This window comes from Doryrhamphus excisus, linkage group LG12 (genome assembly GCF_037039965.1).
Source record: "Doryrhamphus excisus strain RoL-2023G ecotype Guam linkage group LG12, RoL_Dexc_Guam_v1.1, whole genome shotgun sequence".
NCBI classification, from domain to species: Eukaryota; Metazoa; Chordata; class Actinopteri; order Syngnathiformes; family Syngnathidae; genus Doryrhamphus; species Doryrhamphus excisus.
The window spans coordinates 17,333,728-17,354,296 of record NC_136368.1 but is presented as its reverse complement, the minus strand read 5'-3'; the positions used below and the strand labels follow the sequence as shown (position 1 = coordinate 17,354,296).

General features: G+C 38.6%; 2 protein-coding genes across 2 annotated transcripts; both read right to left on the bottom strand.

Moving 5' to 3' along the window:
• Positions 1–3,255: 3,255 nt before the first annotated feature.
• Positions 3,256–7,807, bottom strand: slc10a2 (solute carrier family 10 member 2). Its single transcript, XM_058082535.2, has 6 exons — positions 6,909–7,807; positions 6,487–6,605; positions 6,327–6,415; positions 6,084–6,259; positions 5,636–5,793; positions 3,256–4,426 (listed from the first exon to the last, which is right to left on the bottom strand). The coding sequence occupies exons 1-6, from the start codon at positions 7,304–7,306 to the stop codon at positions 4,233–4,235; spliced, it is 1,134 nt and encodes a 377-aa protein (XP_057938518.2). The 5' UTR covers positions 7,307–7,807; the 3' UTR covers positions 3,256–4,232.
• A 3,609-nt stretch (positions 7,808–11,416) lies between these two features.
• On the bottom strand, positions 11,417–17,949 carry gtpbp8 (GTP binding protein 8). Its single transcript, XM_058082422.2, has 8 exons — positions 17,861–17,949; positions 17,398–17,590; positions 17,149–17,302; positions 16,003–16,101; positions 15,072–15,202; positions 14,132–14,231; positions 12,603–12,721; positions 11,417–12,121 (listed from the first exon to the last, which is right to left on the bottom strand). Exons 2-8 carry the CDS (start codon positions 17,565–17,567, stop codon positions 12,031–12,033), a joined length of 864 nt encoding a protein of 287 aa, XP_057938405.2. The 5' UTR covers positions 17,568–17,590; positions 17,861–17,949; the 3' UTR covers positions 11,417–12,030.
• Between the last annotated feature and the right edge of the window lie 2,620 nt (positions 17,950–20,569).

Genomic DNA, 20,569 nt, shown 5'->3' with positions numbered 1-20,569 from the left:
TTTTTTAGGTATTCGCGTGAACATAGTAATTAATTTTCATTACGGAAACATTACTTGCACTTGGTTCAATTGAAGTTCATGGAATTTTCCGAAGACAGTGAAGGCATCTGTACTCATGGAGGCGGGGCGAGTGGCAGGACGGAAGGGTGTTGTTTGAAATGTTCAGAAGTTGACACTTTAGGACGTGTGACACAAAAGTACACTTTGACTTGACAGTTAAACGTGATTCATACATGACTTCCCGTTAGTGTTGGACTTAAATTTAAGTGGGACAGTGACAGTCATTAAAAAAGTGTGGTAGTAGATTACACGTAGATCACACGTCCATGAATTTGACAATACTGTTTGGAAAAGTACCATCATGGATGTTCGACCAACTTTACTAGCTTACTTTACACCTTGATTTAAAAATGCTTAAACTACGCGTATTATTGCGATTGTAGTTTGCAGTGTTGTACAACTGTACATCATTTTGTCCAAACAAAATGAGGATACAAAACAGCCCATAATAATAACACACGCACAACATGACGGGTGAGCCGTCCAAGTGTTTGTTGTAATGCTAAGTGTTACCTGTAGGTGGTAGTCAAGTATCAACTCAACAAGGGGTGCTCACACTTTCTGCCTGCGAGCTTCTTTCAAAATGACCGTCCCAAAGATCTACCTCTTACTTTAACTATAGAAAATATATATTTACTATATTATGTATGTACTATATTTCTAGACACTTTTTCAGCATACAAGTCGAATTGATCTATCTCTTAACATACTGTACAACATACTGGACATAAAATATAACCAGAACTACTATACTAAATAATAATGCTTACAAGTAATCAAAGTAGATATGATTCAATAATTCACATAATTCAATATGCCAATACATATGGCATCCATTTCTATGCCGCTTATCCTGATAGTAGGGGTATGCTGGAACCTATCCCAGCTGACTACAGGCGAGAGCATGTAGAACATGCATGTACATAGAGATAGCTCATTACAACCGACATATGTATGTATGTTTACGTCTCACATATGGATTGTGGGTGATGGACAAAATTCCAAAACCAAGTGCAGTTTACCTTTTAAGTCAGCTGACTGATGTCATATGACATCTACAAAGTGACGTTTATGCTATGCTTAACTGGTAGCTGGTGATCAACTATGCATTTCCAGATCTTCCAGAGTTGATGTCAGGTGATGTTTATATTTTTTACACAAAAAGTAATAGCATGACATTTCCACTCAAGTCTAAACATTGTTTGTTGCTTAGTAACTAACAATATTTATATCTAACTGTATCTTAACAAGCAACAATACTTTTGCATACCAGTATTCTCTGCCGTCTTCTTTAATTACCATCTGTGCACGTTTTCCATTAAATGTACAATTACTCTTTGCATTACTACCTTGTTCATATCATCAGGTATAAACATGTCATAGTAGTAGCAGGGTTATGAAAGGATCATCATAATCATCATAATAGTATCAAAGTTTCGAAATACATGCATCAGTGTTTTAAGCTTTGGTGTCTTTTATTCCATAGAGTCCATCTAAAACCAAATCATACGACCCGTTGGGATATCTCTGCTCGCTTGGGTTTTCTTGATTGTGAACCACTTTTTTAATCTGAAGATTCAAGTATGAAAAATTAAAAGTCTGCCAAAAATAACATTGCAAAATAAAGTAACGACATAACAACTGGAATGAGGCCTGAGAGCGAAAACAAAATACTTGAAACTTCTTAACCATTTATTGGGCAAGAGATAGATGCTGTAAGGATTGAAGGTTCCGACGACTATGCCAAGAAAGTAACAATCCTGAGTGACGGAGGACCAAGGTCATTTATTGTTAAGACAAGAGGAGCATAATGGAGAAACAGGAGAGGCCTGTTGACAACACAGGACACAGGGAATCAATCAACCCAAGTAGTTTGGAACAGAACAGCAAAAGGCAGGGGTACCGCTTGCCATCAGGAAGGAAGGCAACTGCTTGAGGTCACAGCCTTATAGTTGGGGGCCACCATGGGCACCTCGTTTGTGGTAACAGCTGGCATTTTCAACAGGACAACACTGCAGGACTTCTTCAGGGAGAATAATATCACTCTATGTCACTGTAGCTCTACTTAAATCCTCATTAAGATCAAATGTGCAAAAGGTAATCTTACGATTTTGATATATGGTCTCTATTAATGTCTTTTTTTGTTGCTCTGGCCGTATGTTTCACTTGACATGATGGAAGACCCACCATGACCTGTCTTCAGTGTTCTGGCTAAAGCCAGGAGATTCTCATCCAAGATTCTGTTATACATGGCACCGTTCAAAAGGCAGTGAATAGTATTATCTGTAGTATTTTAAATACACCTTTAATTATCAGCAATATAAAGTTTATACATTGGACTGCTGGTAGCATTATGTGCAAAGTACAATGGATTAATAAATTAGTAAAGTTGTGTCTAAAGGTCATAAATACAGTGGCGTATACAGGTATATATATTAAATTTGTCACAATAAAAATCACCATTGCTCGGAATAATTGTGTCTAAAAATGTAAGGAATCGTGAGGTAAGCCCTCAACATATTATCTTCACGTATGAGGTATAAAATGTGGAAAGGCAGATAATAGTTTTAATTGGCATTGATAACTTGCTGCATGTAGAACATTATTTGTAACTAGAAAAGGCAATTTGTGGAGAGTTGCCTTGCGATGCGTTTCACCTTTGCATGTTCTGAAGGTTTGAAATTGAACTAAAATGCTGAAATGAGGAATTACTGTAGAGGTGGGATTTTTTTTTGGGATGTGGAAAATCCATCCATCCGTTTTCTATGCCGCTTATCCTCATGAGGGTATGCTAGATCCTATCCAAGTTGACTTTGGGCAAGAGGCGGGGTACAACCTGGACTGGTGGCCAGCCAATCACAGGGCACATATAGACAAACAACCATTCACACTCACATTCATACCTATGGACAATTTAGAGATGGCAATTAAACTAGCATTTTTTGGACTGTGGGAGGAAACTGGACTACCCGCAGAAAACCCATGGGAAGAATGTAAACTCCACACAGAGACGCCCAAGCGGAGAATCGAATCAAGGTCTTCCCGATCACACCTGACTGTGTGACCTCCATGCTAACCACTTCAAGAAATGTGGGAAATTTAAATTCATTTTGATACTAATTTTTGGTCCGGAAAATGTAGAATTCTGGCAAAAATGATAAGTTTTGTAATGTGGAAAATAACCTTTTGATTGATGTTGGAATCAGTTGAGAAAAATGAGAAGTGTCACAGAAACTGTGGAATTACATAAAATGGGGGATATTTCTAGCTGGCCATCGTGTTCCGAATGGGCTGAACATTTTGATGTTGGACAAGGTTGAACACATGTTGGTGCAGCTCTGTGTGAATTCTCTTAAATTCTCTGTGCATGTGCATTTTCACTGCTGATATAAAGCTAACAACTACACCACTTCCACACTTCATGCGAGCATATAAGAATACAGTTGAAACCAGAGGTTTACTGAGCGGTAGGAGGGCTGGAATTCAAATGTTGTCATTTGTCATTTAACATTAGAAACTTCCAAAGCCATGTCATCATGTGGACTTTCCCACATGAAGGGAATGCTTAAAGACATTGTAATCTTGTGGACCCCGTAAAACGGAACAATTTTCGGGAAAATGTTTTTTGAACGATTTGTTCAAGAATATATGCTTCTTTGAAAAAAACAACACAAAGCAGCTTCCTGTTTAACATGAAAAGGCAGAATTACATTTAAAACATTTTCCCAAAAAATTGTCCCTTATTACCCCGCCATCCCTTATAACCCGTTTTACGGTACATAAACTTTAGACTAATAAAAAAAATCTCTAAATATTCTTTCTCAAGTAATTGCAGCATTTAACAAATAGAAATAATTTTGGTAATTCTAACTGACCTAAAACAGAAAAAAGTTTAGTCTGATTTCATTTCAGATAGCGAGTGAAACAAAGTGTGTTGTGTGTTTTTACACAGTGTATGTAAACTGTCTGGTTTCAACTATATATATATATAGCTATGAAAACACAGAATATTTAACAGTTAGTTGGGTCAACCATTTCTTGCAAGATCACACAACTTGCAAATATAGTAAAACTGTAGTGCACATCACCAGCCTGCAGAGCGTCTTCACAGCTGGTAGCTTGTCAGCAGCATTGCCATGCTTGTGTGCAGGTCACGCTGGTTGTCAGTCATCTCACAGTTGGGTGTTCTTGTCCAAGTGTTCAGCCTTGCCTTTACTGACATTGTTTTCATTAAATTCAAATGCCCTGTTTTCCACATAAGCGTGCTTCCCTTTTGCTTCTTCGGTGCGGCCTTCTTCCAACGACGGCGAGTCACTGTCTGTGTCAGCGGTTCCCCGACCACGTGACTTTTTATAGGCTTGGTAACCTGCAGAGTGAAAAGCAAGAAAACTCAATGACTGATCTGAATGAGTGATCAAACATCTCAGCATCTTCATCAAATGAAATTCATTGAATGGTGGAGGTGATGGAATTCCCACCAGGCCAATTTGAACTTGAATAACTGCATTTTAAAAGGTATAATGAATAAGGGAATAATTATACTGCAGTGACCACAGCAGGGGAATTAGCTTTCCACCCTGTTATTAAAGACGAATATTTCCATCTCCATGTTTGACAGTGGGGATGCATTCAGCATTGCTCTGCTTCCAAACACGTTGAGTCCACTTGTTGCTGAAGAGCAAAATTTTGGTCTCACCTGACCACATTACATTTGCCCAAGCCATGTCTGTTATTGAACTAAATTTGCCTTGGCAGAGTTGCATGTGTAAACCATCTTGGCGTAGACGACAACCTTCCCAAGGTATGTTTTATAATGCTTGTGATTACACATTTTATTGTCATGAACCTTGATCAATGTCCGTGAACTTACTGCAACTAAGCCGCCTGCCATATTCTCTGCAGGTTTTTTATCATTTTATAATGCAGTTATACATCTACACCTTCAGTGCCAACTCTGCATTCGAGGCGCATTTCCACTCCAGGTGGTACTTTTCTTACAGAGCAGGTATTCAATTGTGAAATTATGCATGTGCATAAATAAATGTTTACATCCCGATGGGATTGTTTCAGAGTAACTTCATTAGTCTGTGTCTGTTTTATTGACTAAGACAGTAGGAGAGACTAATGAGCTTTCTTGGCATGTAGCCAACTTTGGTTGGTTCTAGACCACATGTAAAACCATTTTTGTGACCCCAAAATCAAAATTATCAAGAGAGGAAAGACCGGGTTTCCCTGCTGAGGGCGTGGACCCCAGATAATGAATGGACGGATCTAATATAATTAACCTATCATAAAATCTGGACTGTTGATAAATTTGTAAGTTAAGGTTCAAATACTTATTTTCCCCACTGTATGGCCTACAATAATTAACCAATTAACTCCCAGATTCAATTTACAGTGACCCCCCCTGATAAAAGCTTGCCAAACACATTTGAATATAGAGCTTGCGCACACTGCATCTCATTTAAATAATTATCAAAGGCTGCTATCCCCCACCTTTTGGTTATTAATGATTTACTAACATCACCGATTTATTGAGAAAAGAACATTAAAAAGCTTTAAGATGAAAGCTCACCTCCCACAAACAGGACGGCCACTACCAGCTGAAAGATGCTGTAGATCAGCGGGAATGCAAACATCACCTCCAACTCAGCCGGGCTAAAGGACAGCTGGACAATGGTGCTGCACAACTGGGAGTTCTGAAAACCAGTCTCCAGTGCAATTGTACGACACCTGAAAAACACATCAGGATAATAAGTAGTGTTTACATGCTGAGGAAATTAAAGTAAAACTGGAGAAGGCCATGTCTCTAGAAATTGTGCAGCTGAACTGAAATGCTGTAAGGAAAATTAGGAATTATTATAAAATTGGGAATTTTTGGAATGTGGAAAATTGTTATCTTGAATGCTTTAATGCTGACATGGTTTGGTTTGATAATGTGGATGAACAGCTACGATGAGTGTCAATAACTTTGCAAAAAACAATCTAAAAATTCTTTTTTCACTGTGTATCCATCAACTTACCTGTACCATGGTTGACCGACAAACCGAGCTAGAAGGAAACCCAGCCCAAAACCAATGAATGGGTACACTGTTCCAATTATCCATAGGGAAGGGGCAATAGTCCAGGAAGACTGGTACAGAATTCCTCCAACCACCGCAATGATGATAATGAGTACAAACCCTGTAATGGACCCAACCTTCACACAACATTAAGTGTCACTTTTTATGACGGAAAGAAGTAATTCCCTGGATGTGTACACATACCTTGAGGATCTTTTTAGCCAAGTGGGGCCATCTACGTTTAACATATATTCCTGCTGCAATTGGGACAAGTAGGGCCACTAAAGTGATACCTGAGGAATAAACAGATTTCACGTCAATTTTGCCCATTTTGTTCAGAATGTACCTTGACTTGTCTACTTACCAATGCTGTCATATGGGATTTGGATGGTGTCTGAAGATGTCCAGATGGAGGTGTAAATAAGCAGACAGAGTGGCATCATTCCCAAGGCAAGGATGGACGAACAGGCTGTCATACTGATACTGTGCGAAAGAAATTAATACTGTTCTGTTAATCCTATAACCCTGTCTAATAATAACATGTTTTTTAAACATAATAAGAAACGGTGATCAGTTTTTTGCACAACGACAAATGCAGTGCAGTTATTCAGACTCAAATATTAATCCATAAAGGTTGGTTCATCAGGAGCAACTGGACAACTTGAACATGGTCATGGGGGAACTGGGAATCAAACCCAGAACCATCAGGTTGGGAGACAACAACTCTACCACTTGAGCCGCCCCAGTCATTCACACGCTCTTCACATAGCCCAGACAGTCGCTTACCTTAAGTCCATATCTCCATCTAACCAGTAGCAGATGATATTGGAACCGGAGCCTCCTGGACAGCAACCCATGATAACGATGACAATGGCCTGAACAGGCAGCACACCAAATGCAATCGATAAGGCAAAGGCCGTGAAAGGCATGATGCCAAACTGGCAGAGGAAGCCAATAATGATGCCCCATGGTCTCTTGATGTGCCCCCAAAGTTTTTTGGCATCAACGGTGCAGCCCATTGAAAACATGACCATAGCCAGCATGATGGTAAGCACAGTACTCAATACGAGACTCAGTGTTGCATTGAAGTCACTGGTTGGAACCAGGCAATTAGTGCCGGAGCAGATCGTGGCCTCAGCGACGCAGGCACCATGTCTTACAGTTGTTTCCCCGAATACAGACATGTTGGTAATGTCACAGCCGAGGAGAATTATCCGTGGCAGTTACCGTTGAGAGACAAATGGAAGTGTGCCTTCAGGAGCTTGTAATTTGTAGATTTTAGTGGACTGACTCATTTCCCGTTCTTTTGGTTATTCAATAACACGATGACCTAACAGACCAGCCCACTGCTTCAAATACAGGGGGAAGGAAATTTGTGTGAAAAAGAAATTAACCACTGTCGTTTTTATAGGGTCAGTGTTCAAAAGCACATGCATATAAAAGAATCGTTTTGAAGTGCGATTGTGCCATCATTCATTGAAAGGCCCTTTGGACTCTTAAACTTTATTACACAGTTAAACTTAAGCTTACTTGTAGCATCATGCCCTGAGAATTTAACTCATAAGAAAGTCATCTTGACACCAACACTTTATATGTGCCAACATGTGTCCCATATAGCTTGGAATCGACATGAACTCGTTGACTCCCCAAATGACTTATAGGAAACATTTGAGTGGTTGTCATGTGACAATTCGGTCTTCCTTGATGCCTCCTACCAGTCAGACATGCCCTTAACACCTCCCCAGGGAGGCGTCCGGGAGGCATCCTAACCAGATGCCCAAGCTACCTCATCGGGCATGTTTAGGCCCTCAAAAAGGCAATCATTTCGTTGGAAGAATAATAATAATAAGAAGAAACATTACGATTACAATAGTGCTTGAGCCCTAATGAATGCTCATTGCAACAAATACTCTATGGGACATGACACATATTTGACATGAATTAGCAGGGCGCTACTTTAGAAAAATAACAGGAATGTACTGTATTATGTGTATGTGTTCCGCTTGGTCTGTCACATGGCTCTGCCTTATGATGGGTCAAAAGAGCAGCCGCTTGTACTCCACACTGAGTACACGTTGTATGCACATAAAGGCACACATAAAATGTACGTTTTATGATAAAAAAAAATATATATATGACTGTCTTTTTAGGGTTCACTCAGTGCAGGTTAAAGCGCTCCCATGTGAGAATAAATGCATTTTGATGCACTGTGGGTCAGTGACGATCTTTGTAAAGTTTAATGAACAAAATATAATACTGTGCCTTATCACATAGAGCTCTAGTCATTTACCTATTTTTAATAATAATAGTGTATTGTCCAAAAACATTTCAGTGTAGAAACAGAGCCTTATAAGCAACTGGAGGTTCACCATCTTGCCGATGGATACTTTTCTCTGAAAGGAAGGGAACTGTCCAAGTGCTAGATACCCGAAGATCATAACATCCAATATGATACCCCTTCTACTGAATTCAAATTCTCTTCACTGTTACAGGGAGAAAGAAATATAATTCCTCTTAAAAGGGGACCTATCATGCTCATTTTTCGGACCTTTGTATTGAGTTGTAGACTCCTATAGAGCAGCTACACACAATAACCAGCACACAAAGCTTTATAGTTCTTCCAGAATCTGCACTTATTCAGCTCTATTTCTTTGGATTTTGTGGTTACCGCAAAAAACAAAAAACTTTTAGGGTTCACTTCCAAGTGCGCAAACCTCATTATCTGAAACTTTTGCATCGTTTAATATGAGAATACAACATTCTAACCACATTTGTAGGTCAAAAAAGTGGGGAAAAAAGTTGAAAAAGCATACCCTTTAGACAGTAAATTAGAGTTTCTCCCCATCTCGTTTAAGCTATCATGAACATGTGCGAATCTACAGTATATAGTAATCTTATTTATGTCTGAAATTGTTTATTATTAATCTTTTATGTTTACTATATTCTGCAATACGAGTGTAAAAGTGACTATGGGGTCATATTTACAAGTTGGTAAACAGCTAGTCTACGCTCTTAAGTATGAAAATATTTAATTTAGAAATATGGCATCCTACTTTGCAGAAATGAACTTATTGTTGGCTCTGCAGCCAATTAACTGTGATAAACGAAGGATTAATGTAACACTGTGTACCTATAAAGCTGTTCTCAAGACACACAAAAATTCTGAAAAGTTGAATGGGGACCAGTATGTGACTTCATATTGTGTTCAATAAGACCAGAAAAAGTCCAGAGATTTGCTGCTCATCACATTTTTAAGGCAACAGAATCCAGAGGGATATTAAGAAGCATGCCATCTACTGGACGGAGTTGCCAACCTTGGAATAATTTGACTATTTCAAGTTTGAACAACTTTTTCTTGTTACGTTTCATTAAATGTTAAATTTACATTGCACCACAACCCAATAAAAACAAGGCACAAGCCACAAATGACTGTTGACATACTAATGAGGATCAGAGGAGAATGTACATAAAGAGTGATCCATATGACATGCCTTTAAATGTTTTAGTCACCCTCATGAAAAGGTATTTATTTAAAATACACTTTTGATTTTGGTATGCGGTATGCCAACACGGGTAATCAAATACTAGAAGTAGGTAGCATTACAAGAGTCTTATCTAATCTTTATCTCACTCCATCTTCCTTTATCTTTCTTGTTCCTCATTCGGGATGCTTTAAATGTGATGTCTGTGTTCCCGGGCTGTTAAAATGTGAGAATTTATGTCATGTCATGGTCATTTTCTTAAGTGAGCTGATTGTAGATAACACATGAAGCATCCTGAAGGGAAGACAATGCAGCTGTGAGGTGTAGGTCACTGTTTAGATTACCTTTTTATGAAGTGACAGGAATGGCAGCACAAAAGATTTTAAAGCTATTACCTTGACCCCTCAAGCACTTGTTTCTATAAAAAGTTATGACTGCATTTAACTGCAGTTAAATCAGTTTTTTCTTCATTATGTACTGTTAAGTAACACAATCATCTGAGGTGAACTAATTTGAAATTTTATTTAACCCCTCCCCATTGCTATGGCATGCTACTGATTTTGTGACAAAGCCTTGGTTTTACGCAGCCTGGCCTTGTCGTGTTATACAGTATGTCGTTGGAAAGCTTTGTTTGTCTAGATTGGAAAGATATACATGATGTGACGGCTCCTGCCGTCTGGTTGTGTTGTTGCTGCTGCTCTCGCTAGGTTACTGGACCTGAATCAGGTCAACTCCCTACACCTGGGTTGGGTGCCGCTTGAGGGGGCTTAAAAGCCATAGCCTGAGACTATGACTGAGAAGGAGAAAGAACTGGACCTAAAACCTAGTGTTGTGCTTTTGCTCTGTCCTTCATTGTTGGCTGTAAGTCAGTGGCCTTACAGTCAGGTTAAGACAAATGAGGGCTCGTCCAGAATTGACCTCTTGCACCCTGAGCGAGACTCATACAAGTAGGCATACATCACAGCTGCAGGCTCTGTAAACATTAAAGGAATAGCATAAGGGATAGTCCGGATGAGGAAACAATGGACAGGCACCAGATGCACAATGATATGACGGGAGAGAAAGTAACGCAGAGAGACTGTGAGGTCTGATTTTTTTATGTAAATGTATTTCTATTTTGAATGCATATTGTTTTGAGATGCCAAACTCTTTACTTAAGTGGCCACACCAACTAACCAGAACTATGTTCCTCATCACCAGAATCCGACCAAAACTCGGCTTATAGAATGAAATGGGGGGAGGGGGAGGTGGGGGGTAAGTCACAGTTGATGCACAACATTTCTGAGGGAATGTCATACAACTTTATGTAAAAAAATCCAAACTATCCCTTAAATGGTTGACCAGTGGCAAACATTAATCCTTGCTGTATTCCAACAGCAGACAAAAGTCAGACGAAATAGTCTTGTGATGTTGGCAATAGTCCAGTAAATGTTAATGTTCGTCCACACTAAACCTTACACACAGATTATATATATATATATATATATATATATATATATATATATATATATATATATTTATGTACACACACACGTGTCAAAAATCGTGATGTAGAGTCAGTGAGTGATGTCAGAACTGCGATGTAGCGAGTTACAACTATACTCAATTTTTGTTTTATCATTGTCAAATTTGAAATGACATTAGATCCAATATTTCCATCCAAACCTCCAAACTAAAACATGTAGGCAAATCTTAAAAAAAAAACAAAAAACTATTTCAGTGTATCCAAACTCCTATTTGTTAGTGTCAGTCGCACTTCGACATGTTGTAATTGTTGTTTCAAGAACAGCTTTGCATTTACTTTGGATATGACTTTATTTCACTTCTTTTTTATTTAAAAGTTATTTAATTCAAAAAGAATTAAAAAAACAATATAACATAAACGCAAACACTTTCCAATCCAGAATGAAAGGGAGCTGAAAGATGAAGTCTTATTGTCTTTGTCCTTTTCATCCCCAGAATCCAGCCTCAAAGAAAACAATAAAAAAAACACAAACAAAAATATACATATAGCAGCCGGCCACAACTCCTTAGTTGCCACAGTTACAAATCAGTCATTCCCCGCAACAAAAACAACCATGGTATGACAATCAAACATATTTCCTCAACATACTAGCTTCAAACATTCTTTTAAATGTGATGTTTGACTTGGATTTTTTAGTCAGATTTCATATATCCATCCATTTTTATACCCTTACCCTCACTAGGGTTGCGGGCATGCTGGAGCCTATCCCAGCTGTCTTCAGGCAAGAGGCAGGGTACACCCTGGACTGGTTGCCAGCCAATCACAAAAACACATTACAAATGTGAACATATCTTCAATCTTCAACTGTGCATTTTTAAAAATACGTCTTTTGAGAGAGTATAACTTGAAAGTACCTTCACCAAGACCCAGCCTCACTCTTTCAAACACAGCTAATACCTCGTCACTCTGGAGAGGTGTCCGTAATTTGGATTTGTCCCGTCACATGAGCAATGAAGCACCTCAGGAGGTAAATCCCCGAAAACTGAAGAGAGCTGTTATGGGGGGGGAAAAAGGAGAGGTCAAAAAGGTCAGCAAAGTGAATTGTTATTTTAGGTACAGACAATTATAGTCAATGGCATGTGGGTGATTTTCGCCATGGTAAGTTCACAGCAATTTACAGTGGGGACAGATAAGTATTTGATCCCTTACTGATTTTAGGTTTAACAGTCTAGAATGTTTGTAGTAAATTTATCTTGAACTAATTCCAGGAAAAAAATAACACAAAACAAATGTTATATATTAATTAATAAGTATCATGATGTAACAAGTAATCCTACTTTGCAGAAATCGATCTATCATGATCAGGTGTGGAACCAATTAACTGCGATAAACAAGGGATTTCTGTTTGACTTAAGCACTGTGATTTAGGATTGATACATTGTTAAACTGAATTTGTTGGACTTAATACAAAAAAAAAAACAAGACATCACCACACAAAACAACCTTGAAGTGGGCAAAGAAGAAGACACTAACCTGACCAGAAATGGTTGGGGAAAACAGCTTGTGGTCTCTGATTTAATGACATCTTGGAAATTCAGTAGGTTTGTCAGCAATCGGCCACGACCACATTTATCAATCTTGGTCACCACCATCTGTGAAAACAATGTTGTCAGATGTTAAGTCAAATTACGACAGATGGTTGAATTCATCTCATTTTTTGTACTGTATTCATCAGGTCTTGTTTTGACACCTGCTGGCCAGATAGGAGTACTGCAATGAAATGAACAAAAGAAACAACTGGAGTGTGAATGAGGTGTGATTGATGATTGAAATGTGTGACATTCATTTGTGGGATGGGCAGCGCTATGTGCATTACATCCATTTAAAATGAGCCAAATCTCCATGGCCTTTGCCAAACTGTCGGCACAACAAGATGCACACCAACCTATTCGCCATCACCCTCCCTGAACTCGTGAAGCACCGTGCCTCATAAGGGAAATGTCAGTTTTTGTTTTGTTTGTCACCGTTTGAACCAAAATTTGTTACAAATAATCATGTTTCATTTGAGGAACAAATACAATACAATCCCAATACAAATAAAATAAAAATTCTAAATTCAAATAATTATTTCCCCCGTTGTCTGTAGATAGGTAAGTAGAAGAGGACCATTTAAACTAAAAGATTTAAGTTTTCTTTTTTCTCCCCAGTAATAGTCCATCTTTCCTAAAAGCTGTGCTGTCAGAGCCTTAATGACGGTTCAAACGTTTAATAGCCTGAGAGCACGAATAATTGACTATAGTGCCTAAAGAATGGGGCCGCTTCATTATACAGTCACAGCGGGGGCCTTTCAGAAAGGGTCGAGAGTTTTTAAATAGCTGAATGAGCACGTTCGCCATTAATTCAGTGTTGACGTCAGAATCAGGAGAAAAATGACAAAAATGTTGAAGCAGCAATTTGAAGAGCATTAAGAATAGCATTTCCTCGACTAAATAAAAGAAAAACTATCACATATTTTCTTTTTAAGTTTAAAAATTCATTTCAGCCCAATACATGTGTAAATCGTGGAAAACGGAAGTGACAAATGAATAATTTCAGGGGTGCACACTGAAATATTTTGAAGTTCTCTTTTTATTCTCTCCCACCAGACGATGAGGCAAATGTCCTGAAAGCACGTTTTTTTTATACCGTGCCAAGAGAGCTGCCATATGTAAGCTAACTATTGTTTCCTCCAGAGTATAAATGAAGGACTGCAGCAACATGGAGCCTAATTTGCTGGCCCATTGGCTCCGGCATTCGAACAGCTTATGCTAAAATCATGGGCATTGCTTAATGGAAGAGAGAGGTTTGTGACAAGAGTAAATTATTGGTTCATTCTTGGATATTCAAAGTCCGTTCTAAAAATTCTGACTGCATTCTGAGTGCATTCAAAATTGAAATATTTTCTAGTTTGTTCTAGGCTGTACCTAAAATGAACCGCAGCGCAATCTTAAAACAGAGGAAGGTACCCAGTCATGATAATGGATAACCGTTACTCCCCCTATTGAACAGGGTGACCGTCTTACCACATATGGACATTGTGTCTCCTCACACATTTCAAGGGCGATCCGATCAATCCTCTGCAGACCAACGCTGCCGTCGACCAACAAGAATGTCCTGACAAGACTAGAAGAAACCAAAAGATACAAATCCGCAAATCAGATGACAACTTGAGGATATTCAGATTTTGCCTAAAATTTCGGGATGAACCTAAAAATGCACTATAACCTTGACATGCAAACTTAATATGACCTTCTCTGCACATGTCCAACTGTTCAATGTTCCAGTACTCCAGCAAGGATCTGAATGGCAATGGGTGTGTGATCCAATAATCAACCTATATACTTTGACAGACAGGCAAAAGCCTATTGTTCCGGCCATCAAGTTTGGTGCATGTGCGTCTCAACAAACATTACAGTAACATTACGGACTGTATTTTCAATATGTTTTTCAAAAATCGTGATAAAATGGAGCCACGAAATTCAAACCGTGATGTTGCGAGGGACTACTGTGGATAGTCTCTCGGCTCTCTGAACAAGCCATGTACACATACAGGAAGTAATGTATTCTAATTGCAGCCGCTCAACGTAACACATCCTGCTACACACAGCAACTCAAAACTGAAACCAGCGAAAGGCAACAAAATGCATATCTGGGAAGCAGTGAAGCATACAAGCATATTCATGGGTCAAAATGGATGCTTCGTACGGAATTGTGTACCTGTTGCCAAGAATGCCTTGTGAATATTACCGTTCAGCTACTTGCTGTCAAGCAAAACGTAGGTTAATCCTACTAACTTTGAACTTAAATTCCATGTAATGTCTATATAGATGGTAAGTGTATTTCTGGGATAATTCACTTCCCTGGTGATCTGATGAGTACTTTTTTTGGCGACGACATCACATATTTAATCTAACATTCCATTTCACACACATATTCTACCAAGGAGATAAATCAACATCTTACTTTTTCCTTGAGTGGAGATATGGTTCCACCATATCCACAAAATCTCTGGGTGCTTTGTGTCCATAACCTGGCATGTCCACGAGGGTGAAAACCTTGCCCACTCGGAAGAAGTTCATCTTTTTGGTGTGACCCTGAAATGATTTTTTTTAACTGTATTAATTTGATTATTACTGCACAAATTTAGTTGCTCTTTTTAGACATCTGCAGTCATTCATGTCAGGCAGTCCAAATAATATAATGCACAACATAATGTTGATCCAATTTATTTGACGGGGTTACGTTCCAAGACTGCTGAATAGTGAAACTCCCCATAACATTTTTGATCCTCTAAACTAGGGGTGCCCACAGCTTGCGTGCTACTTTTTAAATAACTACCAAGTATACATCACTCACTAACTGTACTACAAAAAGGTAAATTAGAATAATCCACAATGCTGGAGAACCTTTTATTCCTAAAATCATATTACTATTATCTTGTCTATTATTAATTAGACGTTCTAAGTAGGACTTCAAATTATTGCAGACTTTCTGTAAATCCTATAAACTTAATATTACTTCTCATCTATCAGTGTGTTTGTCTGCTATGTGATATATTTAACTGAAATTGCTGGTCCCAACAAGCAGTTATTTATTAAGGAAAATCTTGAAAATGATCAGGGTTGCCCAAGCTAAGTGTTGAGACCAATTTTAGAAATCAGATCTAGTTCTGTCTCTGTCTTTTCCGCAACTGAGGTAATAAGTGTCTCTCTCAAGTGAGACATCAAAGCAGCACAAATATTGATTGTTTGAACAACTATTATTTTGCACAGTTTGGCACTACTGCAAATAACTGCAGTGCATGTGAGAGACACATGAAAACCTGAACTTTACTATATGTAGTCTTACTGCTACTGCTACAGCGACCAAATCCTTGTCCGTCAGGACTACTCACAGGGGTTTTGGAGATTCTGACTTCCACATTAGGACTCAAGGAGAAGAGTGCTTTGATAAGCGATGACTTTCCCACATTACTTCGCCCGATAAAACATACCTGGAGATACAAACAAACACCATGCAAATGAAGCGGCATTGCTTGGAGCAAAGCACATTTGTGTATACCTTCCTTTGTTGGCATACTGAAGAGTTGTGTTCTTTTTTTAAATAAAATATCAGCCTCATTAATGTTTATAGAACCTTAAATTACATCCAAAACATTTGTAACCAACATGATAGCTGCAGTGGGTGTGACCGCCAAACCCTTCAGGACACAGCTCTGGCTCATCCATCTCTTAGACACAAAATAGATTGGTGGAAGAGCTTTCTGCCAGTAAGCTATGAATACATCATCTCTTGACCAGTGTAGTGCTGGCACTCGGCATGCCAAACAGCCCTAATCAGTAGAATCTTGTTCTAAAAGCCTCTAGTCAACACCACTGTCAATAAGATTTTTAATCTGTTTCTTTACCATTCAAGATTTACTAAAGTGAGAGGGCTCAATCTCTATTTACGAATACCAGGACAGGGGTGGGACAAAATAAGTATCATAATATATTGCATTATATGTAATAATTTTCATTAGCTCCCGTGCTCCTTGCGTCTGAGCATGTCATGGTCTTACAGATATCATTTAAATATAAGATCACAGTATTTAAATTATATGGTCACAGTATTTACACCTGGCGTACACTTCAAACCAGTGACGTGGTATTCTCTGCAAGTTGTTGCCCGATCAGCTGGAATAATGACATCAAACATTACACAGACTGTAGTAAGTCATGTTGTACAACAAATCTTTCTGCAAACATTGTGATGATGACATGCTGACAAACAGAAACAGGCACATACCCCACAACGCATTTTGTGACAGATTAAAAAACTCGGCCCGGCACCTCTGGTCCACTCTGTATTTGGTTGTGAAATTTGCAAATTCAGCAATTTTTACTTAAGAAAATGTTTTTAAAAAATTATTATGATCATACTGAACATAATGCTACAAAATCAAGCATTTATGGCTGAAACAATCACAAATAAGACAGAAGAAGAACTTTCAGGGATGACAAGGGAAGAGTTTGCAGTGTGTCCAAAGCGTGCAACTGACCTCTGGTTGTCTGAGCGTAGGCGTGTGGTCCATCCTCTCAGCTGACATATAGTAATCAATCTTATGTGATGGTGAAGAACAGAAAAGCTTCTCAGCTTTTAGAATGTCCTCGACAGAAGGATGGAAAAGCTGGAACTGTGTTCTATCCACAGAACTGAAAGATTTAAGACACAAACAGGTTGTTGTTTATGTTTGCTTGGTTTTCAACTGTTAAGATAAGGAGTGAAATTCTACACAAATCAAAAATACCTGTCCATGTAGGCGTCAATGTCAGAAAAGGGGTAAAGTAAGCTTTTGACTTTATTTGAGGGTAGAGTTCTGGCTTCTTGCAGTGAGGCCAATTTGTGAACTTTCTGGTGAGAATAAACACAGAATGGAGCCCCTGTCCGAAGCCGCGAATGCCATCGCAGACAAATCATCTTCCTTTGAAGGTCAAAAGTGGCTAAGGTGAATAGTAAAAGATCACAAACAGATATTAGTTTGGCATTGGGATAAAATACCGATTTAATTATTTATGTTTATATGCTTGCAGCGTCTTTAATTCGCAGCATTTTCCCTTTGCATGTGTTTTGTTTTGGGTCCTTTCTGTGTGTGGAGCCACCGTAAATTAAAACCCACAATAAAAATACATGACAGAATACAAATCAGAATTATTGACTGCTCACCCGTGTTTACAGAATAAATGAATATATGAGGCCAAAATCTGTCTTACCTTGAGATTAAAACTGATCAAAAACTCCTCTCTCCTCCATGATGGGTGCAGCGCTCAAATAAGTCCTTCTAAAACAACGTCGGTTCAATATATGTTCCGTATGCTCCATGGTTGCTTCTTTACAAGAACAGTACTTAAAGACATTCAAAATGATAGGGAAGCATGTAAAAGGCTTTTGTAATTATTGCAATGCATCTGAAAGTATCAATTATGTCTTAATTCAATGCAGATAGTATCAGTAACAGACAATTGTGATGATAATTTTAAACAAGAAAAGATAAGTTTCAATGTTGTTAATATTTTACAACTACACCCTAGACATGTTCTTATGGTGGCTGATATATATATATTAATTTCTAAGAAAAAAGGAAATTATATATAGATAATAACTTCTATATAGATGCCTCCTTAACATTGAGTGATCCAGTAAGGCTGCACTATTGTCGCTGTTGTGGGTCGACATATTATTAACGTGGAAGTCACCAAATGTAGTGATAAGTGGTATAAACTGTTTATATTCCACTAAATAACAAAATGTGTGACCTGGGTGCTAACCACTCGTCTACCGTGCAGCCGTCATACACAATATTAATTATTTTGTTCAATCTCTCTTTCTTGTTCCAATTCAATGATAAAACTCAGTGAATAATACAAGACTTTATTCTGCTTTAATACGCATAATCTCTTTCCATATAAGCTACTATTTCTGATTCTCAATGAGAATAAAAGTGAAGTTAATGTTCAAAAACAAGTATGTTAGTTTAATGTTGATAATATTGTTTGTCTATATGTGCCCTGCTATTGGCCGGTGGGTGTACCCTGCCCAAAATCAGCTGGGGTAGACTCTAGCATATACTCATGACTCTTGTGAGAATAAGCGGTATAGAAAATGGATGGATTGATTGCTTAGGACTGCTGTTGTGCTGAAACATCCATCATTGACTCATCTTCTCTTCAAGAGAAATGGGGGTTGGTCCATAATTCCATCCTCCCCTCAATGTGACAGCTTTGTGCCGTCCCCTTGGCTGAAATGTAGCTCCAAATCCTGATGCTTCCAACACTATACTTGACGGTAGGGATGATGTTCTTTGCAAGTTTAGTTGATCTCAAAAAGTTCTATCTTAGGTTCATCTGACCACATCAGCTTCTTCCAGGTCTTTTCTGCAGTAGTGGCAAAAGTTCAGGTGGGCCTGTAGGGACCTCTTTTTCCATTTTCTGATAACTGGAACGACAATTGATGTTTTATCTCCAAGTTGCTTTCCAATTTTCTTGTAGGCCATCCCGGCTTTGTCCTGGCCAACTGTCTTGTCCCTGATGTCCTTTGACAGCTCTTTGGTTTTGCTTTTGGTGGAGATGTTGGCCAGTTGTTTGGATGTCAGCAGGTGATTTTTTTATACAGGTAACGTGGTGAGGCAGGTGTATATAAGGAAATAATTAGTTGAGAATGGGGGTGTGACTAACTCCAGAATACTTGCTCTAGATGCTAATAAGCGTCTAGAAACCTGGAGTCTATATTTTATATATTTTTCCTTACCCTCTCAATAGTTTTCTGATAACATTTCATAGTTTGTTACCAGCACAATTTATTTCAAGTGGACAGAGACCCACTGAAATCACCAGCTGACTGCGGCCAGGCCATCAGAAAAGTAGAACAATAAATCCCTAGATGAAATCTTTAAGTCTTATACAGCAGCATGTTTTCAAGAGGCACTTGTGTAAGAAAAGCGACACAGAAATATATATGGCAGGCGAGACAGATGATGGCTGAGCAAATAGGAAAAGATAAGAGGGGGAGCAATGGGTGCTTTCATGACTCCATCACCCCATCCTTCATCGAGAGCTGGAGGATCAAATGCCAGAACAATCAATCATTCGCCAAGCACACATCTATAGCACAGACCATTATGACATTTACCTCCCCGGTGTCCATATCAATAAAATAAAAAGACATATAAAAAATATATAAAATGGATTGTCCCAAAACAACCCGCAGACCCGCGCCTCTCGTCACCATCATCATTTGTTCTTTCCAGCAGTGATGTTGTGCTGCAGTTTTTGGTTTCTATTTATCTCCTGCTGCAGTTCCTTCACTGTGTGCGATTAAACGTTCAACAGATATAACTCATGGGCTGCAATGATGCTCAAGGAAAAAAAAAAATCTGCTTAAAAACTGTCCAGTCACGTACAACCTCACATTCGAACCAATGAGGCTGGAATTTGACACTGAATTATCACAGACACTGACCTTCATGACATTTTCAAGATTAATTCAACCACTGCTTTATAACCATGGACTGCGAGCACCACCGCGTATATTGCCACAAAAAGCTTTCAGGTTTGCATGTGTAGACCATAGGACTGCATACTGTACATCAAAAGTGTCCGAAGAGCGAGCCTTGCCGGTGATTTCTATCATTCATCAGCTCACAGGAGGAGTGATAGCGATTAATTAATTGACTTAACTTGACTTTATTATGTGCAGGAATATACTGTCAAGTGAGTGAGTGTGATATGTTCTTGAGATGGATTATTTTCAGTCTTGGTATGAATTTATATTAAGACGTTCCCATCAACTGTCCTTCCTTGACCTCCCAATATAGGGATAGTTCAGCTTTTTTTTTTTTTACATCAATTTGTATAACATCCCCATCTGCAGTGTAGTCCATCAACGGTGATTCACCTCTCACCTTGTCTCCTAAGTCCAGTTCT